The following is a 20,125-nucleotide window of genomic DNA, read 5'->3' as shown; positions in this document are numbered from 1 at the left end:
GGTTTAGGGTCCATGGGGGGGTAGATTTAGGCTTGTTTGGGATCTGGGGGTGGGAATTTGGGGTCTATAGGGTTGGGGGGCAGATTTGGGGTATTCTGGGGTCTGGGGGCCAGATTTGGGGTGGTTTAGAGGCTATAAGGGGCAGATTTTGGCTCTTTTGGGATCTAGGGGGGGAATTTGGGGTGTTCTGGGGTCTGGGTGGGGCAGATTTGGGGTGGTTTAGAGGCTATAAGGGGCAGATTTTGGCTCTTCTGGGATCTAGGGGGGGTATTGGGGGTCTATAGGGTTGGAGGGGGCAGATTTGGGGTGCTTTACAGTCTATGGGAGCAGATTTAGGCTCTTTTGGGATCTGGGGGGGGTATTGGGGAGTTTTAGGGAGTCCAGATTTGTGGTGGTTTGGGGGCCAACTGGGGGTGCTGGGGGGTTCAAGGAGGGGGATTTGGGGTGGTTTAGGGCTAATTGGGGTGCAACGCTGGGGTCTGTTGGAGCTGGAGGGGGGGTCCCAGCTTTGGGGGGGGTTCAATCCTGCCTCCCCAACTTCTCTTCCCCCCCATAGCGCCGTGGGGCAGACGAGGCTGGAAAGCCTTCCACGCCGTTCTCAAAGGGACCGTCCTCTATTTCCTCAAACCTGGGGGGCGAACGGGGGGTCCCCCCCGGGCGGGAGCCTCCCCGGCCCCCCAGGAGGAGGAGGAGGAGGAAGAAGAGGGGGCACCCGAGGCTGAAGAACCTTTGGGGGTTCACCACGCCTTGGCCGAACGCGCCAGCAAATACACCAAGCGCCCCAACGTCTTCCGCCTGCAGACGGCCGACTGGCGCGTCTTCCTCTTCCAAGCCCCGTGAGTACCCCCCAAAAAGAGGGACAATGACATCACCGCGAGGGCGATGACATCACCCGTGACCTCATCCATCCCCATTCAGGACGCCGGACGAAATGCTCTCCTGGATCTCGCGCATCAATTTAGTGGCCGCCCTCTTCTCCTCGCCCCCCTTCCCCGCCGCCGTGGGGTCCCAGCGCCGCTTCGTGCGCCCCATCCTGCCCGCCGCCCCCAGCCGCTGCCCCCCGGTGAGCCCCACGGGGTTTGTTTTGGGGGGGAAGGCACCCATGGGTGCCCCCAGCACCCACCCAACTGTTCTCCCGTGGCAGGAGGAGCAGCAGCGCTGCCACGAGGAGTGGATGGAGCGGGTGGCCCAGGAGCTCCACGAGCACCAGCGGAACCTCCCCGAGAAGCGGGGCCGGGTGCTGGACGAGCATCGGCTGCGGAGGGACTACCTGCTCTACGAGGTGTGGCTCGTTAACTGCTAATTAGTGTTGTTACGAGACATCGGGGACATGGAGATGTCCCCATGGTGGTGGCTCATCGCCAGCCTTATCCTCCCCATGGCAGAGATGCTGTTATGGGACACAAGGGACATGGGGACATCACCATGGTGGTGGCTCCTCTCCATCCTTATCTTTCCCATGGCAGACACAGTGCTATGGGACACAGGGGACCCTGGGGACATTAGGGACACGGGGACGTCCCAGTGGTGGTGGCCCATCTTCATCCTTACCTTCCCCATGGCAGAGACACCACTATGGGTCAACAGGGGACATGAAAGACACCAGGGACATGGGGGACACCAAGGACATGGGGACATCAGGGACACGATGATGTCCCCGTGGTGATGCCTCATCTCCATCCTTCCCCCATGGCAGAAATGTGAATGCTATGGGACACCAGGGACACAGGGATGTCCCCGTGGTGGTTCCTCATCTCCATCCTCATCCTCCCCTTCTAGCGCCGCCGCTACGAGACCTACGTGCAGGTGCTGGAGACGTGGCTGAGCGCGGGCGCCCAGGACCTGGAGCGCTGGGAGTCGCGGGCAGGGCCGGCGCTGACCCCCCCGGAACCCCCCACCCTCACCAAGGCCCATTCCAGCCCCTCGCTGGCCCCCGAGCCCCCCCAGGCCCCCACTGTCCGCGTCAAGAGGAACATCTCCGAGCGCCGCACCGTCAGGAAGATTGTCCCCAAACGCAACAAGAACCTGCTGTGACAGATGGGGGGGGACACTGAGGATGGGGGGACACACACCCCCTCAATTCACCCCGGTACGAGGTTCCTTCGGGCACCACCAGCATTGAGCCAACTCGGGGGGGCTGCGATTTAGGATGGGGAAACTCAGGGAGACCCCCCGTAAAAAAATAAAAGGGATGGGGGGGTCACAGCATCCCCCCACTAAATAGAAAGCATGGGGGGGGTCACAGCCCCCCCAAAAACAAGGGATAGGGGGGTCACAGCCCCCCCTTGGCCCCCCCAAAAGTGTCGCGCTGCACCCCCTCCCTGCTGCTCTGCGTAGTGCAATAAAGGTGTATGTGTCACCGCTTCCACCCCCGTGTCCCCAAATGCCATAGCGGGGGGGTTGGCGACACTGGGAGGTGACAGTATAGACGATACCCAGCGGTGTCACCTATAGGGTGAGCCCCCCGCCCCGGGGTGTGCACCCCCACGGCCCCTGGAACACCCAAAATGACCCAACGCCTTCAGTTTTTGGCCCTGTCCTCAGCCAAAGGGACCCGACGCGGAGCCAGAGCACCAAAAACCCCAAAATCATGGGAAAACGCCCCAAAACATTCATGACGTGGGGCATATGGGTCCCATTCCTGGAGCTCTTCCTCATTATAGGGCTAATTAACGGCGCTTATTGGGGCTGCTGATGGGGCATGGTGAGAAATTGATGACACGTTTATTCTAAGGGGAAATTAATATTTAGATTTTAATATTCATGATATTTTTAGTCTAAGTTGTGATTAGTATTTAGATTTTTAGTGAGGAATTTATTTTAAGGTGGGGATTAATATTTAGATTTTTAACGAGGAATTTATTCTAAGGTGGGGATTAAAATTTAGATTTCTTATGAGGAATTTATTCTAAGGTGGGGATTAACATTTGGATTTGACATTTATGTATAAATTTATTCTAAGGGAGGGGATTAATATTTAGATTTAACATTTATTTTAAGGTGGGACTGAATATTTAGAATTTTTAGGCTAAATTTAAGTGAGGGGATTAATATTTAGGCTTAACTTCTATTTTAAGGTGGGATTTAATATTTAGGATTTTTTATGATAAATTTATTCTGAGGTGGGGATTACTATTTAGCTTTAATATTTATGATAAATGTATTTGAAGGGGGGGGTTAAAGAGGGTTGGGGGCGGGTTCCAGTTATCGCTGCTGCAGGGGGGACAAACCTGAGTCCATCAGGTTTCATTAACGAGGGAAATTAATGAGGATCCGGGGCTGTGGCTACGAGAGATGATTTATTTAAGTATTTTGCTTTTCCCGACCCCACCTTGTGCCACAACCCATCGGGATCGGCCCCGGGGGGTCACGGTGACCCCGGTTGTCACCGGCACAAAGGTTCCCCCCCCGCCATCCCCTACACAACCAGCAGCTAAAAACCACCCCAAAAATAGCATTTTTCCCCCAGTTTCACCAGTTCATGGCCCCACCTTGGTAATTCCACCCCCCTGGAAGGGTAGAAGGGTCTTTTTGGTGGAAAAAACAACACTTTTGGGGGTAAAATACCATAAAACACCCCAAGACAGTTCTGTGGAGGATCCTCATCCAGTGCGAGCGCCGAGCCAAAAATATTTGGGGTTCAGAATAGGATTTGGGGGGGGGGAGGCCATAAATTATGTTGTTTAGAGTATTTTTTTCCCCGTTTGGGAAATATTTAGCGACGACACGACATTTTTCATCAGCCCACAAACACACAGGGCGGAGCTGGGGGGACGCGACACCCCCGTCCTCACGTAGGCCCGAAGATTCGGGGACAAGCGAGGGGGGGGGAGAATCCGACGGCGGCTCCGTCGGGGTGACATTTTGGGGGGTCCCTCACCAGTGCTGAGCTCCCCGTCATCCCGGGGGGGTCCGGTCAGGCAAATTCCAGCTGGGCAGAGCCGCAGGAGCCGTCGGCCTTGTGCTCGGGGGCCGCCATGCCGGCCTTGCCCTCGCTGTCCGCAGGCCGCGCCGCCATGTAGTCCCGCACCTCCAGCTCCAGTTTTTTGGCTTTCAGAGCCGCCGTGTGTAGTTTTTCCAGGAAATCCGGCATTCCTGGCGTGGGGAGAGTGGGATGGGGTGAGGGACAGTGACCCACAAAGTGCCACCGGGCTGGGGTGACAACATCCTGGCCTTGTCCTTCCCCAGCCCCACTCCCCTCACTCTATTTTCCTCCCTAATTTCTCCTTCTCCTATTAATCTTTCTTTTCCCTCCTGATTTTGCTTTCCCTCCCTGATTTTGTTCCCCTCCTAATTTTCATTTCCCCTCCTAATTTCTCTTTCCCTCCCTCATTTTGTGTCCCCTCCTGATTTTCTTGCCCAACATCTTTCCTCTCTCCCAATTTTCTCCTAATAACTCAGCTCCACTTTATTCAAGGGGGGGATCCTGCAGCCATTAAGGGGCTTCTAATATTTAACACTTTAATTTAAAATACTTAATATTTTCAACGTTTAACCTTTTAAATTCTCACATCCGCTGCTGCACCAGCTCTGCACAGTCGCATTTCTCCCAATTAGAATTTTATGTTAGAATTTTATTCTTAAAAAACGAGTGTTTAGCACACGGAGGCGGCTCCTGTGCCTTTTTAGACGCATTTAAGAGCGCAAAGCGGAAGAAAAGCGGTTTTTGTGGTTGGCAACGCGGGGCGGTGCGAGAAATAAAGGTCGAGTGTGGTGAGCGAATGTATTTTAACCCTTTTTCAGAGACACTTCAGAGCCAGCGCTGCTCTGAAATAGGGAAAAACCAGCTCATTTTATTAGAAAAAAACACAAGGAACCTGCTGTTTTTTTCCAGAAGGAACAGAAATTGTTCCCAAGGTTCAATTTCAACCTCCCCCGGCGCAACTTGAGGCCGTTTCCTCTGGTCCTGGCGCTTGTTCCAGAAGCCAGAGCGTCGTGGTCAATGGGCATCCTGGGATCCTGTGAGAAGAGCCTGAATCCCCCCAAATTTCACCCCAACTCACCGCTCGACACCATCCAGCTGACGCAGTACCGGGGGAACACGGTCTGGGGGTTGTCGCTGTAGGTCAGCAAATAATCAAAACCATTCTGGAAAAGGAGGAAACAAGAGGTTGAAGTGGGAGAAAAACTCCGTCAGGCTTCGCATCCTCTCCTAAAATCCCCTTCCAGGTCACTTGTGTCAAAGGCTTTTTAAAATGAGTTTGGTGCTTTGATTCGACACGTTTGTCTCTCCAAGAGCACCAGAAAGAGTCTCAAACTGCTGGAATTAAGCTTAAAAGCCTTCCAGAGCTGCACGTGGACACATTTCCCTCATTTTGGGACAATAACTCATCCCTTTTGACCCTCTGCGCTATTCACCCCGGCTTAGCGCTCCAGACAACAGCCAGAAAAGGTGAACTTCCCCCCTCCTAACAAGTTTTCCACCCTATTTTCCAGCTTTTCCACCCCAAAACGCACCTCGTCGAAGGTTTTGTGGGGCCGAATGACCATTTGGGACTCGTAGGTCCTGACCCGAACGTACTCGGGGTCCTCGGGGACGCTTGGATGCTCCACAGCCCTGGGGGGAACGAGAAAAGCAGGAGATGAGCCACACGGAGTACCCGCTGATATTTTGGAGTCAGGTACAAAAAACCCAAGTTTTTCACCCCAAAAAACACTGTATTTTTGAGGCAGAGCCCTGAGGTTTTGAGGGGGGTGTTTAAAACCTCGTGGAGTTTAAAACCAGCACTCAAGTTTGGTTTAGAGATGGGAAATGGTTGGAAAAACAACCCACCGTGAGACCAGCACCATCAGGTTGTTCTCCTTGTCCACGCTGTACCGGCGCACGTAGACGTAGTCGCGCGAATACATTGGATACTGGACAAAAAGAGATTAAAAAGTCAACAAATAAAGGCATCGACCAGCTGAGAATCACCGGGAAGCGATAAAAAGGAGAAACTCACCGGGAAATGAGTGACCCAGTGAATCACTTCGGATCCAGTGGCCACGTCTCGCTCAATTACGTCTAATTTGATGACCAGCGAGTCCCATTTTTTTCTGTATTCAGTGTCCAGCTGGCGAAAGAAAAGGACAAAAGATGTTAAAGACAAGCGGCGTCACGGCAAAAGTCCAACGGCGGCGTTAACCAGCCCATGACCTTCTCATCTGTGTCATTTAACCCGCGGGGAATTATTAAATATGATTTAAAAGGCAGCAAAGAGGAAGCGCAGGAGCGATGGGAGGACCAGAAACACACATCCCGCACGCGTCGCTCCTTTATTTCTATCAGAAACAAGCATAAAATCCCAAATCCCTGCTTGTACTCTATACCGCGCTCGGCTTTCCATCGCAGAACTTGTATTAACATGAATATATTCATTATTTCCCCGGCAGGGGGTGCGTTTTATTTGCAACCGCGCTCACCTGTACGTTGAAGAACTGCCGGGGAGTCACGTCCGTGTACGACCCGAACACTGCGGGAAAGCAAGAGTTGTTAATCCCGGCTTAATCTCAACCTCAGCGCCGCAAAATTGAAATTAAAATGTGGTTTTAAGGCGGGCGGTAGCGCTAAATGTGCTAAATGGGACCCCCCTTGATGTGCTAAATGGGGGTGGAATGTGCGGAGAGCGAAACAAGGTGCGACAAATCCCACTTTTTAAAACATTTTGGATAAATCCCAGCTCAAAAGGGGGTTCGGGGGGTCCCGTTACCTCGGTACTGGTACAAGTGGGTGCCCCCGATGGGCCGGCGCCAGAGTTTAAAGTGCTTTTTGTCCATGATCATCTCCCAGGGCTGCTCCCCGGGCTCGCGCTCCCGTTTGGGCTCCATCCGCAGCCCCGACATGTTCTCCATGTATTTTATCTCCTGCGCCGACCTGCGAGGAGGGAGAAAACACACAATAATTAACAACCGAAGCCTCGTCGGGTTGTTTATACAACAGACGGATTCACCTGAAATGGGTAAAACCTCCCCAGGCGTCACCCTGAGGGATTTTAGTGGGGAAAGAGCAGCAAAAATCCACCATAATTGCCTTTTTATTCTTAAATTCTAAGGGGTTGGTGCTGTTTTATAGAGGAAACACAAAAGGGCTTGTTCCTGGGAAGTGATAAAAGCGGATAAACCGCACCATAAATTAATATAATAAATAACATCGGAGCAGAACAGCTGGTTTTTCCACATCTGGAGTCCCCAACCCCACGGAAGGCGGATCGCACCAACCTGGAGACACTAATTAGATTAAAGTAATTAGCGCCAGGTGGAATTAAAGCGCGGATTGGGAACCTGCGGGGCAGGTCTCGCCGGTCTGGCTGAATTAACGTCGCTCCCAACGCTTCGCGGGACTAATTTACAACAGGATAAATACATTTCTACGTGTCTTAGCAGCCGCCGCGCGTCTGTCTCGAGCTTTATTCTGTATTACCCAGAAAACTGAACCGAAATAATGCCCAGAAAGTCTTGATTTTTCATTTCTTTGCACAGAAATTTTATTCCTTATTTTATTCTTAATTATTTTATTTCTTTCTTATTTTATTTCTTTGCCCTTTGCGTTTCCCTGTTAGGACAAAACCAGCGATCACAATTATTCTATTTACACTTGGTGTGAATTTTTAACCGCTACAAATTGGTTTTTATTGCATTTAAAGCGCTTTGTTAATATTTAGGATAATATTTCTTTAATATTTAGGTTATATTTAGGTTAATATTTAGGTTTGTGTCGGTGTTTCGACAGCTGGGACATCACCATAGGGGACACCAGCTGCGGGTGTTTTTTACCCCCAAAACCATTAAAATCTATAAAAATAAAGGTGGGGATAGCGATGCCAGAACAGGGATTTGGGTTTTATCAAGGAAATAAGTTAAATTAGAAGCGGAGGGAGGAGAAGGAGAGTTGGGAGGGGAAGAGAAAGACGATACAGACGCAACGAGTTATTTTAAACCTGGGAGGAGTTTATTGCTCCTGCAACTAAACCGGAGCCCAAAAGGCAGCGAGTGATTAAAGGAATAAGGAGAAATTAAAGAATAAAGAGGGTTAATCACAGCGAGCTCTGGAAAAGGGCACTGGAGGAAGGTTGGGCTTAAGAAGTCCTTAAATTGAGGTGAGTAACCTTGAACTCTGCTTTTAATCCCAAGCCTACCTAAGCCCAGCCTTGCTGAGCGCACTGGAAAACCTCAGGCCGGGTTTATCGCACGATAGTTGGGAATAAAACCGGGATTTGGTGTAAAGGTGAAGTCGGGATCTCCGTAAAATGTTTAAATGTGTCACAGGTTGGGGTGTTTCTCGTTAGCTCCAAGATTTAATTAAGCCTTAAATAAGCTACTTAAATAAATACCGGGTATTTAATGCCCACAGGACGGTCAGGACGACGCAGCAGAATTTAAAAGGGGGGAACCCAGCGCTGCCCCATCGCACCCCGAGCTCTTCATTAAGGTTTTAATTACCCTCTCCCGCCTCGTCACACCCCACACGGGATAATTACACCTTAACGACGCCACGCGCTCCAAACAGCGACCGGGATGGTCAGAGGGACCTTTTGTAGCCAGATTTGGGGGGTTCCGTGTGTCCCCCACCAGGTGCAGCAGCACGAATGGGACCCTCAGTATTGCAGGGGGGGGGACTGGACACCCCTTTGTGCTGCACCCCTGGGGTAGGTGGGGATTGGGGGGCGGAAGGTGCACCCCAAAATCACAAGGGGGGTGGGGGGCACCAAGCAGAGAACTGGGGGGGCAGGGGTGGCCCAATTTGCAGGGGTGCAGCTCCCAAAAAGGGCAGGGGGACACCCCAAGAGGTCAGTGATTTAGAGAGGATTTGGGGGGCACCCTGTGGGGGGGACTCGGGGTGCACCCCCACATCAACACACAGCACAGAACACACAGATGTTGACACCCCCAGACCTGGAGAGGTTTGGGGGGACTCCCCCACCCCTCAAAAATTTGGGGGGGCACACCAGGGATTTGGGAGCTTTACAAAACTGGGGTGCACCCATAGTGATGGAGGAAGGAGCATCTCCCAAGGGCTTGGTGGGGGCACCCCAAGTCCCAATGCACCTGGTAAGGGGGGGAGAACCCTGAGGATTTGGGGGGCACCCTGCTGGGGGGGGACTTGGGCTTCACCCCCACATCAACACACAGCACAGAACGCACAGATGGTAACACCCCCAGACCTGGAGAGATTTGGGGTGGGCTCTCCCACCGTAGAAAAATTTGGGGGGCAACCCCAAGGATTGGGGAGCTTTAGAAAAGCGGGGTGCACCCCCAGCGATGGTGGACGTGAGGGGGGGAGGGTATCTCCCAAGGGTTTTGGGGGGGCACCCCGAGTCCCAATGCACCTGGTAAGGGGCGGGGGGGAAGGCCCCTGAGGATTTGAGGGGCACCCCTGAGGATTTGGGAGCTTTAAAAAATTGGAGTGCACCCCAAATGATGGTGACTTGAGGGGCGGGGGGGAAGAGCATCTCCCAAAAGCTTGGTGGGGGCACCCCAAGTCCCAATGCACCTGCTAAGAGGGGGAACCCCTTAGAACATGGGGGGTACCCCTGAGGATTTGAGAGGCACCCCATAGTGTTTGGGAGCTTTAGAAAATCGGGGTGCACCCCCATCGATGGTGGACTTGGCGGGGGGAAGAGCATCTCCCAAGGGTTTGATGGGGGCACCCCAAGCCCAATTGCACCTGGTAAAGGGAGGGGACCCCTTAGGATTTGGGGGCTACCCCTGAGGGTTTGGGGATCACCCCTGAGGGTTTGGGGGCCCCCAAACGGAGGGGGCGGGGAGTTCGGGACCCGAAGCGCCGAGTACCCCGGGCCGCGGAGGATTTGGGGGGTTCCCAGTGGGGGTGTCGGGGGCCCCGCGGCTGCACCCACCGCTGCAGCTCCTCCTCCTCGATCCGCTGCCCGTCCCAGACGAAGACACCGGCCAGAGTCGCCATGAGGCGGCCGGTAGCGGCGAAGGCGGGGCGGCCTCGGAGCAGCCCCCGCCACCACCACCACCCCCCGCCGCCGCCGCCGCCTCCACCGCCTCCGCTGCGCCGCGCCCGCTCCGCCGCCCCGTCCCCGCCGCTCCCGCCGCCCCCGCGGCACCAGCCCCGCCGGGCCTGCCGCGCCCGCTGCCCCGTCAGGCAGCTGCACTGCCGCGCCAGCAGGCCCAGCAGGCCCCGCCGCCCCGCGCCTCCCCCCGCTTGTCCGCCGGGCTCGGCGGCCCCGGGCGGGCGGGGGCCCAGGCGGGCGGTGCGGGCGCAGCGGGAGACGAGCCCGACGAGCGGCCGCCGCGGCTGCAACATGCCGCCGCTCCCTCCGCGGGCCGCCCCGCGTCGCAGGGTGCTTGCGTCATCGCGCCGCGCCGCCTGCCGATTGGGTGGTGGCTCGCCTGCCCCGCGCGGTGATTGGGTGGCGGCGGGGAAAGGCCCGCCCCCTTGTGCGCTGGGGGACGCGGGGAGGGGAGAGCAAGGGCGCGAGGGGCGCGCGAAGCGAGGGGGCGGGGCTTGGAGCGAGGGGCGGGGCTTGGGCAGGGCCACGCCCCCACTTGCGGAGCTTGGAGTGCGGGCGGGGCCCGATATTGGGGTGCAGGGGGGTTATTGGGGCGCACAGGGGGTTTATTGGGGGCACGAAGGTGTTATGGGGGACAGAGGGGTTATAGGGGTGCGGGCGGGGGCTATTGGGGGACAGGGTGTGTGGGCAGGGGGGGTTATTGGGGTGCAGAGGAGTATTGGGGGGCAGGGGGTTATCGGGGACAGAGGGATTATGGGGGTGCAGGGGGGCTATTGGGAGCCACGGGGGGCTATGTGGGACAGAGGGGTTATAGGGGTGCAGGGGGGCTATGGGGGTTCAGGGGGTGAGGACGGGGCGGTTTTTGGGGTGCAGGGGGGTATTAGGGGGCAGAGGGTTATTGGGTGGCAGGGGTTATTGGGGGCCATGGGGGGCTATGGGAGACAGAGGAGTTATAGGGGTGCAGGGGGTGAGGGTGGGGGGTTATTGGGGGAGAGGGTGCATGGGCAGGGGGTTTATTGGGGTACAGGGGGGTTACTGGGGGGCAGTGGGCTACGGAGGTGCAGGGGATGCAGGCAGGGGGTTATTGGGGGACAGGATGTGTGGGCAGGGGGGGTTATTGGAGTGCAGAGGGGTATTGGGGGGCAGGGGGTTATTGGGGAGCACAGGGAGTTATGGGGGACAGAGGGGTTAGAGGGGTGCAAGGGCTGCAGGTGGGGGGTTATTGGGGGACAGGGTGTATGGACAGGGGGGTTCTTGGGGTGCAGGGGGGTACTGAGGTGCAGGGGGTTATTGGGGGCAGGGGGTATTGGGCTGCAGGGGGTTATTGGGGTACAGAGACGTTTATTGGGGTGCAGGGTTGGTTATGGGGGTGCAGTGATGTTTACTGGGATGCAGAGCTGGTTACTGGGGTGCATGGCTGGTTACTGGGGAGCAGAGCTGGTTATTGGGATGCAGGGTTGGTTACTGAGATGCAGGGTTGGTTATTGGGGTGCATGGCTGGTTATTGGGGAGCAGGGTTGGTTACTGGGGTGCAGGGTTGGTTACTGGGGTGCAGGGCTGCTCATCGGGGCACAGCACAAAGAGGGGACACCCCCATTCCCCAGAACAAAGCTCAATCCCCCACACATGGCTCTTTGCACCCCCTTTATTTCCACACAGAAGGGCCGGGGGGAGCCCCAAAACCCACAGCACCCCACACCCCGCCCGGATTCCACCCAGGGCAGGGAAACGACATGAATTTGCCTCTTTTGGGTTTTTTTTTACAGAAATACAGTGTGTTTATGCACAGAATATTTACACTCCAGCCCCCCCCCCTTGCATATAAGTCCCCAGTGAGGAAACCCCAATGATTCTGCCGCCGGGGAAGAGCCGGCGGGACGTGGGTTTGGCCGGGGACGTGGAAGTGGATGAGGAGGAAAAGGAGCCGTGTCGGGGCTGGGAAAACCCCCCAAAAAACGCGCTGCCAGCTTCCCCCACGCCCCGCACCCACCCATCCAACCCTCACGGATCTTCAGGGGCTGATTTTCCTCCTCAAAGGTTTTTCAAGGGTTCATTTTCCTCCTCGAGTATTTTCAGGGAAAATACTAATGAAATAGAACAAGGGCAAGTGTAGAGTCTTGAATCTGGGCAGGAACAACCCCAGGGTCCAGTGTAAGTTGGGGAATGACCTATTAGAGAGCAGCGTAGGGGAAAGGGACCTGGGGGTCCTGGGGACAGCAGGGTGACCATGAGCCAGCACTGGGCCCTTGTGGCCAGGAAGCCAATGGGACCTGGGGTGGGTTAGAAGGGGGTGGTCAGTAGGTCAGAGAGGTTCTCCTGCCCCTCTGCTCTGCCCTGGGGAGACCACACCTGGAATCTTGTGTCCAGCTGTGGCCCCTCAGTTCCAGCAGGACAGGGAACTGCTGCAGAGAGTCCAGCGCAGGGCAACAAAGATGCTGAAGGGAGTGGAGCATCTCCCGGGTGAGGAAAGGCTGAGGGAGCTGGGGCTCTGGAGCTGGACAAGAGGACACTGAGGGGGGACTCATTCATGTTCACAGATATCTAAAGGGGGAGTGTCAGGAGGATGGAGCCAGGCTCTTCTGGGTGACAGCCAGTGATAGGACAAGGGGTAATGGGTTCAAACTGGAACACAAGAGGTTCCACTTAAATTTGAGAAGAAACTTGTTCCCGGTGAGGGTGTCAGAGCCTGGCCCAGGCTGCCCAGGGGGTTGTGGAGTCTCCTTCTGTGCAGACATTCCAACCCGCCTGGACACCTTCCTGTGTAACCTCATCTGGGTGTTCCTGCTCCATGGGGGGATTGCACTGGATGAGCTTTCCAGGGCCCTTCCAACCCCTGACATGCTGGGATTATGTGATTCTGATTTTCCTCCTCAAGGTTTTTCCAGGGCTGATTTTACTCCAGGGTTTTCAGGGGTTGATTTTCCTCCTCGAGTATTTTCAGGAGCTGATTTTCCCCTTTGAAGGTTTTTCAAGGGGCTGAAATTCCTCCTCGAGGTTTTTCAGGGTTGATTTTCCCCCTCCCAGTCTCACCGTGTCCTCCCCGCGTTGATTGTTTCCCATTTAGTGCCCTGGTCTGAGCCCCGGCGAGCGGCCGAAGCTCTTGCATAGCCAGCGCTGCCGCGGGGGGCGCAAAATAGGGGGACAAACCGGGCAAAACAGCCGGTGGGAAGAAAATAGGGAATAAAAGCATTAAGGGGATGGTCAAGAACGTACAACAAGTGTTTTTTCTGTCCTAAAACTCCTCCTCTAAACCTTCGCAGATTCGGCGTTGAGGTTTTTGGTGCTGCGGTGCTCGGGTTGATGCATCCGTGTTTCTTTATTACATATTAATTTTGCTTTAAAAAGCCAAAAAAAACCTGGTTGATGGATGATTCGGAACCATCTGGGGAAGCGTTTGCTCCTCGGTGTCCGTCTTCTTGTGGGGTTTGTGGTAAGAAGACCAAGAGCAGGACAGAAAAACATGAAGATTAAAAGCGGGAGCAAAAAGCAGAAGAGTCGGTCGGCGCCGGGATGGGGAACTTGCATAAAACCGCAGGCACAGACGCCGATTTCCCAGAGCCGAAGTCTGGTCGTATCTTGGCTAAAAACCCCCCAAAATTTGCTCGGTGAGGGGTTGGAGCTGCCCCCAAAACCAGCGCCGGTGTCCAAAGAGCTTTGGGATGTCATGTCAGGGGGTTTTATAGCGGTGACGGCCTGAAAGTGTCACCGTCCTCACCCCCAAACCCCCGAGGCTGAAATAAAGTGCAAAATGCTCAAAACGCTCGTGTGGTCAGAAAAAAAGGGACACGTGGAGCGGTGGGGGGGTTGGTTCTGTGTCTGTCCAGACGCTGGAAAGGGCTGTTCCCCCCTCACCAGCGCTTCCCCTATATATATATATATATATATAAATATATACACACGCGCGTGCGTGACGCCTTTTTTCGGGTGTGTTTTACACCTCGGAGGAGGGATTGAGTCCGCTGAGCAATTCCAGCGCCATTTCCCCCTCCTTGGCGGTGGGGACGAGATAAAACTGGTGAAAATCCTCAGCGGGCGCCTCCGCCATCGTTACTTCCACCCGGGGCTCAAAATCGCACCGCGGCGGCATTAAAATGAAAGGACAGGGAGAAACCATCGCTCACCCGACCCAAACGGTCCTTTCCTCTGCGCGAGAAGGATCTGAAACACGAAGGGGGCGGCGAGAAGGTGAAGTTTGGCGGGGGGGGGACGCGGCGAAGGTGGCGCCGTCAGGGGGTGTAAGCTGGCGGTGGTTGGAATTGGTTGATGACTTCGTACTCCGCCGGGTACGGTTCGTTCTCCTCCATCTCGGACAGGAGCTCCAGCGCTTGCTCCTCCTCCTCGGTGGGGTAATGGCGCAAGAGGTTGGCGGCCGTGGCGAGGATGGACGCCCCCCCGGCCCCCGCCACCAGGTAGAAGCTGACGGCGAAGGTGACGTAAACCTGGGAGCCGTGGTACTTTTTGTGCTGTTGCTGCTGGGCCAGGATCAGCTCCGAGGCCCAGTAGCAGAAGCCGATGACGGTGGCGCATTGCAGGACTGCAGAAAAGAGCCGGAGAGAGGCTAAGAACGCCGGGAAATAATAAATCAGGGTGTTCATTTCATGATTAATCCATCAAACAGACGCTGAGGGGGGAAAACAAGTGAAGCCGAGCGGTTTGGGAGGGTTTGTTTTAGGCAAACGGGCTGAGAACTTTCCCTGAGCCGCTCACATATTAATTCAGCCCAGGAAAAAGGATTTGAAAGCTCCTCGTGAGCCGCAAAGGTGACCTTATCCCCCACACAGGCGCTACGGGAGCTCTTGTAAAAACTAAAACCTGTTAATAGGTGCTTAACGCTCGTCCTTGACCTCTTCCCCGCAAGATTTAACTCTCGGTTAAGCCGCACGAGGCTTCTGCGCCACAACTCTGAACCAAAAGGTTGCAAAGAAGCCTTTGGGGGATGTGTTTTTTTCCATCGGGGATAAAACTAAACGAGCCGGGGGGGTGGAATCGCTGTTCCCGCAGGAATTACCTGTGAGGATGTGGGCGAACGCGTAACGCCGGGTGATCTTGAGCGCCGGGTGTTTGGGGCCGAAGACGTCGAGCAGAAAGGCCGAGAGGCTGCAGATGATGCCCAGGAAGCAGAAGGCGGCGATGACGCGGAGCAGCAGAACCGTCTGCGGGTTCATGCAGTAATCTGCGAGGAGAGGGAGAAAAGTGGATTTCGAGCCTGTTTTCCACCCCAAATCGCTCCCCAGACGGAGAAAGCGGCGTCGATTACACCGCAGCGGTTGGACCGGTCGTGTGTTTCACTTTATAAACTATTATCGCTGGGGGAATTAAAGCTAAAAAGGCAAAATACCAAAGCAGGTTGCATGAGTTCCTTATTGAAAGTGAAGCCGAGGGGGTTAATTAAAAGGCTTTTATTTAATGACACATCCCGCCGGCGATGTGAGGTCAAGGTGAGGGAGATCCTGTGTCACCCCACCTGGATTCGTGTGGATTCTGCACATCCAGAACTGGAACTGGGGGCTAAAGGAGGTTTAAAATCACCCCCGCGGTTAAATTAATATCACATTAAAAGGGATTAATAAAGATACGGGCTGGAAATGAGTCGCAGGCGCTTGGATCTGAGTCTGTGATGGAGGTGGGAGCCAGGGGAGGTTGAGGTTGGAAATTTGGGGTAATTTCTTCCCCAAAGGGCTGTGGGGCATTGGAACAGGCTGCCCAGGGCAGTGCTGGAGTCACCATCCCTGGAGGGTTGGACAGACGGACATGGGGTTCTCAGGACATGGGGCAGTGCTGGGGGTGGGTTACGGGTGGACTCGATGATTTTAAAGGTCTTTTCTACCCAAAAAGTTTCTCTGATTCTCTAAACCCCCTCAACAACGCACAAATCTCATAATGGGGACGCAGCCGCCTCTCGGCTTATAAAATAAGTTGGGAATGACGTTTTTGTGCTTTATTTCCTTCGTATTGACTGATTCATTTGCCATGGTGGGGGGTGAGCCCTGTTTGGCCACCAGTCACCGCACATCCCCCATTTATCACTGACATTTGCGGCTGAATTCATGTAACACACCGAACCCTGGGGAGTTTCAGCGGTAAAACGGAGGGAAACCACCTCATTTGGGTGATGTGGGGAAGGAAAAAACATTATTAATGAGGTTTACAGTGGGGTTTGGAGTGGTTCGTTTAACAGAGCGAACCCTGGGGAGTTTCAGCGGTAAAATGGGGGGAAACCACCTCATTTGGGTGATGTGGGGAAGGAATAAATCTTTATTATTGAGGTCGAGTAGGTCAGAGAGGTTCTCCTGCCCCTCTGCTCTGCCCTGGGGAGACCACACCTGGAATCTTGTGTCCAGTTGTGGCCCCTCAGTTCCAGCAGGACAGGGAACTGCTGCAGAGAGTCCAGCGCAGGGCAACAAAGATGCTGAAGGGAGTGGAGCATCTCCCGGGTGAGGAAAGGCTGAGGGAGCTGGGGCTCTGGAGCTGGACAAGAGGAGACTGAGGGGGGACTCATTCATGTTCACAGATATCTAAAGGGGGAGTGTCAGGAGGATGGAGCCAGGCTCTTCTCGGTGACAGCCAGTGACAGGACAAGGGGTAATGGGTTCAAACTGGAACACAGGAGGTTCCACTTAAATTTGAGAAGAAACTTGTTCCTGGTGAGGGTGGCAGAGCCTGGCCCAGGCTGCCCAGGGGTTGTGGAGTCTCCTTCTGTGCAGACATTCCAACCCGCCTGGACACCTTCCTGTGTAACCTCATCTGGGTGTTCCTGCTCCATGGGGGGATTGCACTGGGTGAGCTTTCCAGGGCCCTTCAACCCCTGGCACTCTGGGGTTTATGGGGAGGGTGTCTGGGCCCGGGGGAAGCGGGATGGGGGTTTTGGGGACCCGGCCTCACCTCGGAGCAGCTCGGGATCCACGTAGCCCAGCACGTCGGCGACTCCCAGCTCCTGTCGGGCGCAGGTGCCGCCGTGGATGCGGAGCCAGGCGGGCTCGGCCAGCGCCGTGCACAGCGCCGTGATGGACAGCGCGCCGGGCAGCGCCGAGGCCAGGCTGCGCTCCGGCTGCTTGGGCAGCGCGCTGCCCGCCGCCCTGCGCCGCCGCCCGCCCGGCAGCCCCGGCCCGCCCGGGGTGAACATCGCGGCCCGGCACCGCGACACCGGCTCCGCCTCGGGCCTCGGCAACCCCGCTTCCGCTTCCGGCGCGCTGACGTCAGCGTGCGTGGCGGCGAGGGGCGGCATGAAGGAGGCGCTGGAGCTGCTGGGGAGGGTCCCCGGACACCCCGATTCGCGGTGCTGGTTCCTGGCTTGGAGCCCCGGCGGGGGGTTGTTGGCGTCGTGCGGAGGGGACCGGGTGATCCGGCTGTGGGGGCGGGAAGGTGAGCGGGGGGGGGGGGCGAGGGGCGGGGCCAAGGTGCGGTGAGGGATCGTTTGGGGCGGGGCTAAAAGTGTCCGTGGGGAGGGGGCGGGGTCAGAGACCCTATAGGGGAGGAAGTCGATGAGGGGGCGGGGCTACCGGTGGAAAAGAAGGAGGGGCTTTGTGAGGGGCGGGGCTAAAGGGGAGTGTCTTTGTGAGGGGGCGTGGTCAGATAGGCGATGGGGCTGAGAAAAGGGGCGGGGCTAGAGGGGGTGTTTGCGGTAGGGGGCGGGGCTAAAGGGGCAGTGAGGCGGGGCTGCTTCGAGTGGGCGGGGCCAGAGTAGCTGGATTGGGGCGGGGTCGGGGCAGTGTGGGCGGGGCTGCGATGAGGGGGCGTAGCTAGAAGTGCTAAGGATAATAAGGAGGGGCGGAGTCATGGGGAGGGGGCGGACCCGGGGCTCAGTGTGGGAGGGGCCGCTGCAGGAGGCGGGGCGTGCGGGAAGGGTCGTGGTTTGGAGCAGGGGTGTGGTTTTTGGCAGGGGCGTGGCTTGGAACAGGGGGCGTGGCTTGGAACAGGGGGCGTGGCTTGGAACAGGGGGCGTGGCTTGGGGCGGGGCCCGTCTCACAGTGTCCCGTTGTCCCCAGGCACGGGCTGGGCGTGCCGGGCGGTGCTAGGCGAGGGGCACCAGCGCACGGTGCGCAGGGTGGCCTGGTCGCCCTGCGGCTCCTTCCTGGCCTCCGCCAGCTTCGACGCCACCACCTGCATCTGGAAGAGGCAAGAGGATGGGTTTGAGGTGAGACCCCCCCCCAAAAAACACCCCCCCGCGCCCCAAAACACCCCGTACACCCGCTGCTGTCCCCCTGCAGTGCGTCACCACGCTGGAGGGACACGAGAACGAGGTGAAGTCGGTGGCCTGGGCGCCCTCGGGCACCCTGCTCGCCACCTGCAGCCGCGACAAGAGCGTCTGGGTCTGGGAAGGTGAGGGGAGAGCTGGGGGGGCTGGGAGGGACACCGGGGGCTGTGTCCCCCCACAAAGCCTCCCCGTCCTCACCGTGAGGGTTCTGTCCCCGCAGTGGATGAGGAGGAGGAGTACGAGTGCGTCAGCGTCCTCAACTCCCACACGCAGGACGTCAAGCACGTGGTCTGGCACCCCAACCAGGAGGTAAAAACGAGGGTGCTTCACCCCAATTTCCACCCCAAACCCTATTCCAGCCCCACCCACCTCAGCCCGCGGGTGACGGGTGACACCCGTGTCCCCGCAGCTCCTGGCCTCGGCCAGCTACGACGACACGGTGAAGCTGTACCAGGAGGAGGAGGACGACTGGGTGTGCTGCGCCACGCTGGAGGGACACGAGTCCACCGTGTGGAGCGTGGCCTTCGACCGCAGCGGCGAGCGCCTGGCGTCCTGCAGCGACGACAAAACCGTGCGCATCTGGCGCCGCTACGAGCCGGGCAACGAGGAAGGTGAGGCCGGTGGCCCGTCCTGCGAGCCACGGGGTGCGGAACGGCTGCTGAGTGCGGGCAGGGGAACCAGGGTGGTGACCGTCCCACTGGGGAGGCCAAGCTGGAAATCCTGGGGGCAGTTTTGGGCTCTTCGTGCTAAGAAGGTGCTGGAGTGAGTTGAGAGAAGGGAACGGAGCTGGTGAGGGGCTGGAGCACAAGTGTGATGGGAGCGGCTGAGGGACCTGGGGGTTCAGCTGGAGAACAGGAGCTGAGGGGAGACCTTCTGATCTCTGAACTGCCTGAAAGGAGCTTGGAGCCAGGGGGGTCGGGCTCTGCTCCCCAGGAACAAGCGCCAGGAGCAGAGGAAACGGCCTCAAGTTGCGCCAGGGGAGGTTGAGGTTGGATTTAGGAACAATTTCTTCCCCAAAGGGCTGTGGGGCATTGGAACAGGCTGCCCAGGGCAGTGCTGGAGTCACCATCCCTGGAGGGTTGGACAGACGGAGATGAGGTTCTCAGGGACATGGACTGGGTTAACAGTTGGACTCGATGATTTTAAAGCTCTTTTCCACCCAAAATGATTCTCTAACCCGCTGGGGAAGCGCAGGCAGGGACCCCAAGTTATTCTCTCATCCAGGTGTGAGCTGCAGCGGCAACGACCCCACCTGGAAATGCGTCTGCACCCTCTCCGGTTACCACTCCAGAACCATCTACGACGTGTCCTGGTGAGTGACCCCAACTGGCATCCGACTCCCCCAGCTCCGTTTTCTCGGCGCGGGTCACCCCAGCGCTGTGTCCCCTCCAGGTGCCACCTCACCGGGGCTCTGGCCACGGCCTGCGGGGACGACGCCATCCGCGTGTTCGAGGAGAGCGCGTCCTCCGACCCGCACCAGCCCACCTTCGCGCTGGCCGCCCACGTCCCCCGCGCGCACTCGCAGGACGTCAACTGCGTCGCCTGGAACCCCAAGGAGCCGGGGCTGCTGGCGTCGTGCAGCGACGACGGCGAGATCGCCTTCTGGAAGTACCAGCGCCCCGAAATCTGCTGAGGGCTTTCAATCCAACCTTCCCACCTCCTCCTCACCATGGGTTGGACTTTTTGGCAGCCCCAGGGATGCAGCAGGACCCAGATGGCTCTGGGGATATGGCAGGACTTGCTCCCAGCTCCTTCTGCCCCACGCTCAATAAATTTGTGTTACCCTGCCTAAAACCCCCGTCTTTTCCTTTCGGGGTGTGCGCAATGTGGTGTGGGTGCTCCCCAGGTGCTGGGGGAGGTGACAAAGGGGGACAAACCCCTTTTGTGCCTTGCAGGAAGCGTTTAGCGCCACTCCTGCGCTCCTAGAAACGGCTACTGAGCCAAACCCACCTTAATTAATTCTGCTAATGAACTT

General features: G+C 56.8%; 4 protein-coding genes across 4 annotated transcripts in view; 2 read left to right on the top strand and 2 right to left on the bottom strand.

Annotated features, from left to right (window-relative positions):
* The window catches only part of LOC309450116 (PH and SEC7 domain-containing protein 4-like), a gene marked incomplete at its 5' end in the record, with an annotated part of 3,362 nt that extends 980 nt beyond the window's left edge, over positions 1-2,382 (top strand). Inside the window, 4 exons of the mRNA XM_082072780.1 lie at positions 557-836; positions 919-1,063; positions 1,145-1,282; positions 1,780-2,382. Of these exons, the coding sequence (XP_081928906.1) occupies positions 557-836; positions 919-1,063; positions 1,145-1,282; positions 1,780-2,034 (818 nt within the window). The 3' untranslated portion in view covers positions 2,035-2,382. The remainder of the gene's footprint in view (positions 1-556; positions 837-918; positions 1,064-1,144; positions 1,283-1,779) is intronic.
* Positions 2,383-3,193: 811 nt separating this feature from the next.
* Positions 3,194-10,271, bottom strand: STARD7 (StAR related lipid transfer domain containing 7). Its single transcript, XM_082072730.1, has 8 exons — positions 9,834-10,271; positions 6,690-6,853; positions 6,403-6,452; positions 5,943-6,053; positions 5,774-5,856; positions 5,458-5,557; positions 5,004-5,088; positions 3,194-4,095 (listed from the first exon to the last, which is right to left on the bottom strand). Exons 1-8 carry the CDS (start codon positions 10,247-10,249, stop codon positions 3,917-3,919), a joined length of 1,188 nt encoding a protein of 395 aa, XP_081928856.1. The 5' UTR covers positions 10,250-10,271; the 3' UTR covers positions 3,194-3,916.
* Positions 10,272-13,253: 2,982 nt separating this feature from the next.
* TMEM127 (transmembrane protein 127) lies at positions 13,254-17,181 on the bottom strand (the record flags this gene model as incomplete). Its single annotated transcript, XM_082072477.1, has 3 exons — positions 13,254-14,490; positions 14,965-15,129; positions 16,839-17,181. 3 exons carry the CDS (start codon positions 17,179-17,181, stop codon positions 14,183-14,185), a joined length of 816 nt encoding a protein of 271 aa, XP_081928603.1. The 3' UTR covers positions 13,254-14,182.
* Positions 17,180-19,938, top strand: CIAO1 (cytosolic iron-sulfur assembly component 1; the record flags this gene model as incomplete). Its single annotated transcript, XM_082072476.1, has 7 exons — positions 17,180-17,318; positions 17,942-18,090; positions 18,164-18,275; positions 18,371-18,459; positions 18,560-18,761; positions 19,375-19,462; positions 19,543-19,938. The coding sequence occupies 7 exons, from the start codon at positions 17,180-17,182 to the stop codon at positions 19,781-19,783; spliced, it is 1,020 nt and encodes a 339-aa protein (XP_081928602.1). The 3' UTR covers positions 19,784-19,938.
* Positions 19,939-20,125: the final 187 nt, after the last annotated feature.

Source organism: Streptopelia decaocto, assembly GCF_964273445.1.
Source record: "Streptopelia decaocto genome assembly, chromosome: 25".
In the NCBI taxonomy this organism is placed as follows: domain Eukaryota; kingdom Metazoa; phylum Chordata; class Aves; order Columbiformes; family Columbidae; genus Streptopelia; species Streptopelia decaocto.
Note: the sequence above shows the minus strand (reverse complement) of the source record. Positions and strands in the feature narration are given on the sequence as shown.

Coding starts and splice junctions, on each gene's coding strand:
- STARD7 (XM_082072730.1), bottom strand. CDS start 10,249: ATGTTGCAGCCGCGGCGGCCGCTCGTCGGGCTCGTCTCCCGCTGCGCC. Junction 6,453..6,689: donor CCACTTGTACCAGTACCGAG/GTAACGGGACCC, acceptor GCTTTCCCGCAG/TGTTCGGGTCGTACACGGAC. Junction 5,857..5,942: donor ACTGGGTCACTCATTTCCCG/GTGAGTTTCTCC, acceptor CTTTTTGTCCAG/TATCCAATGTATTCGCGCGA.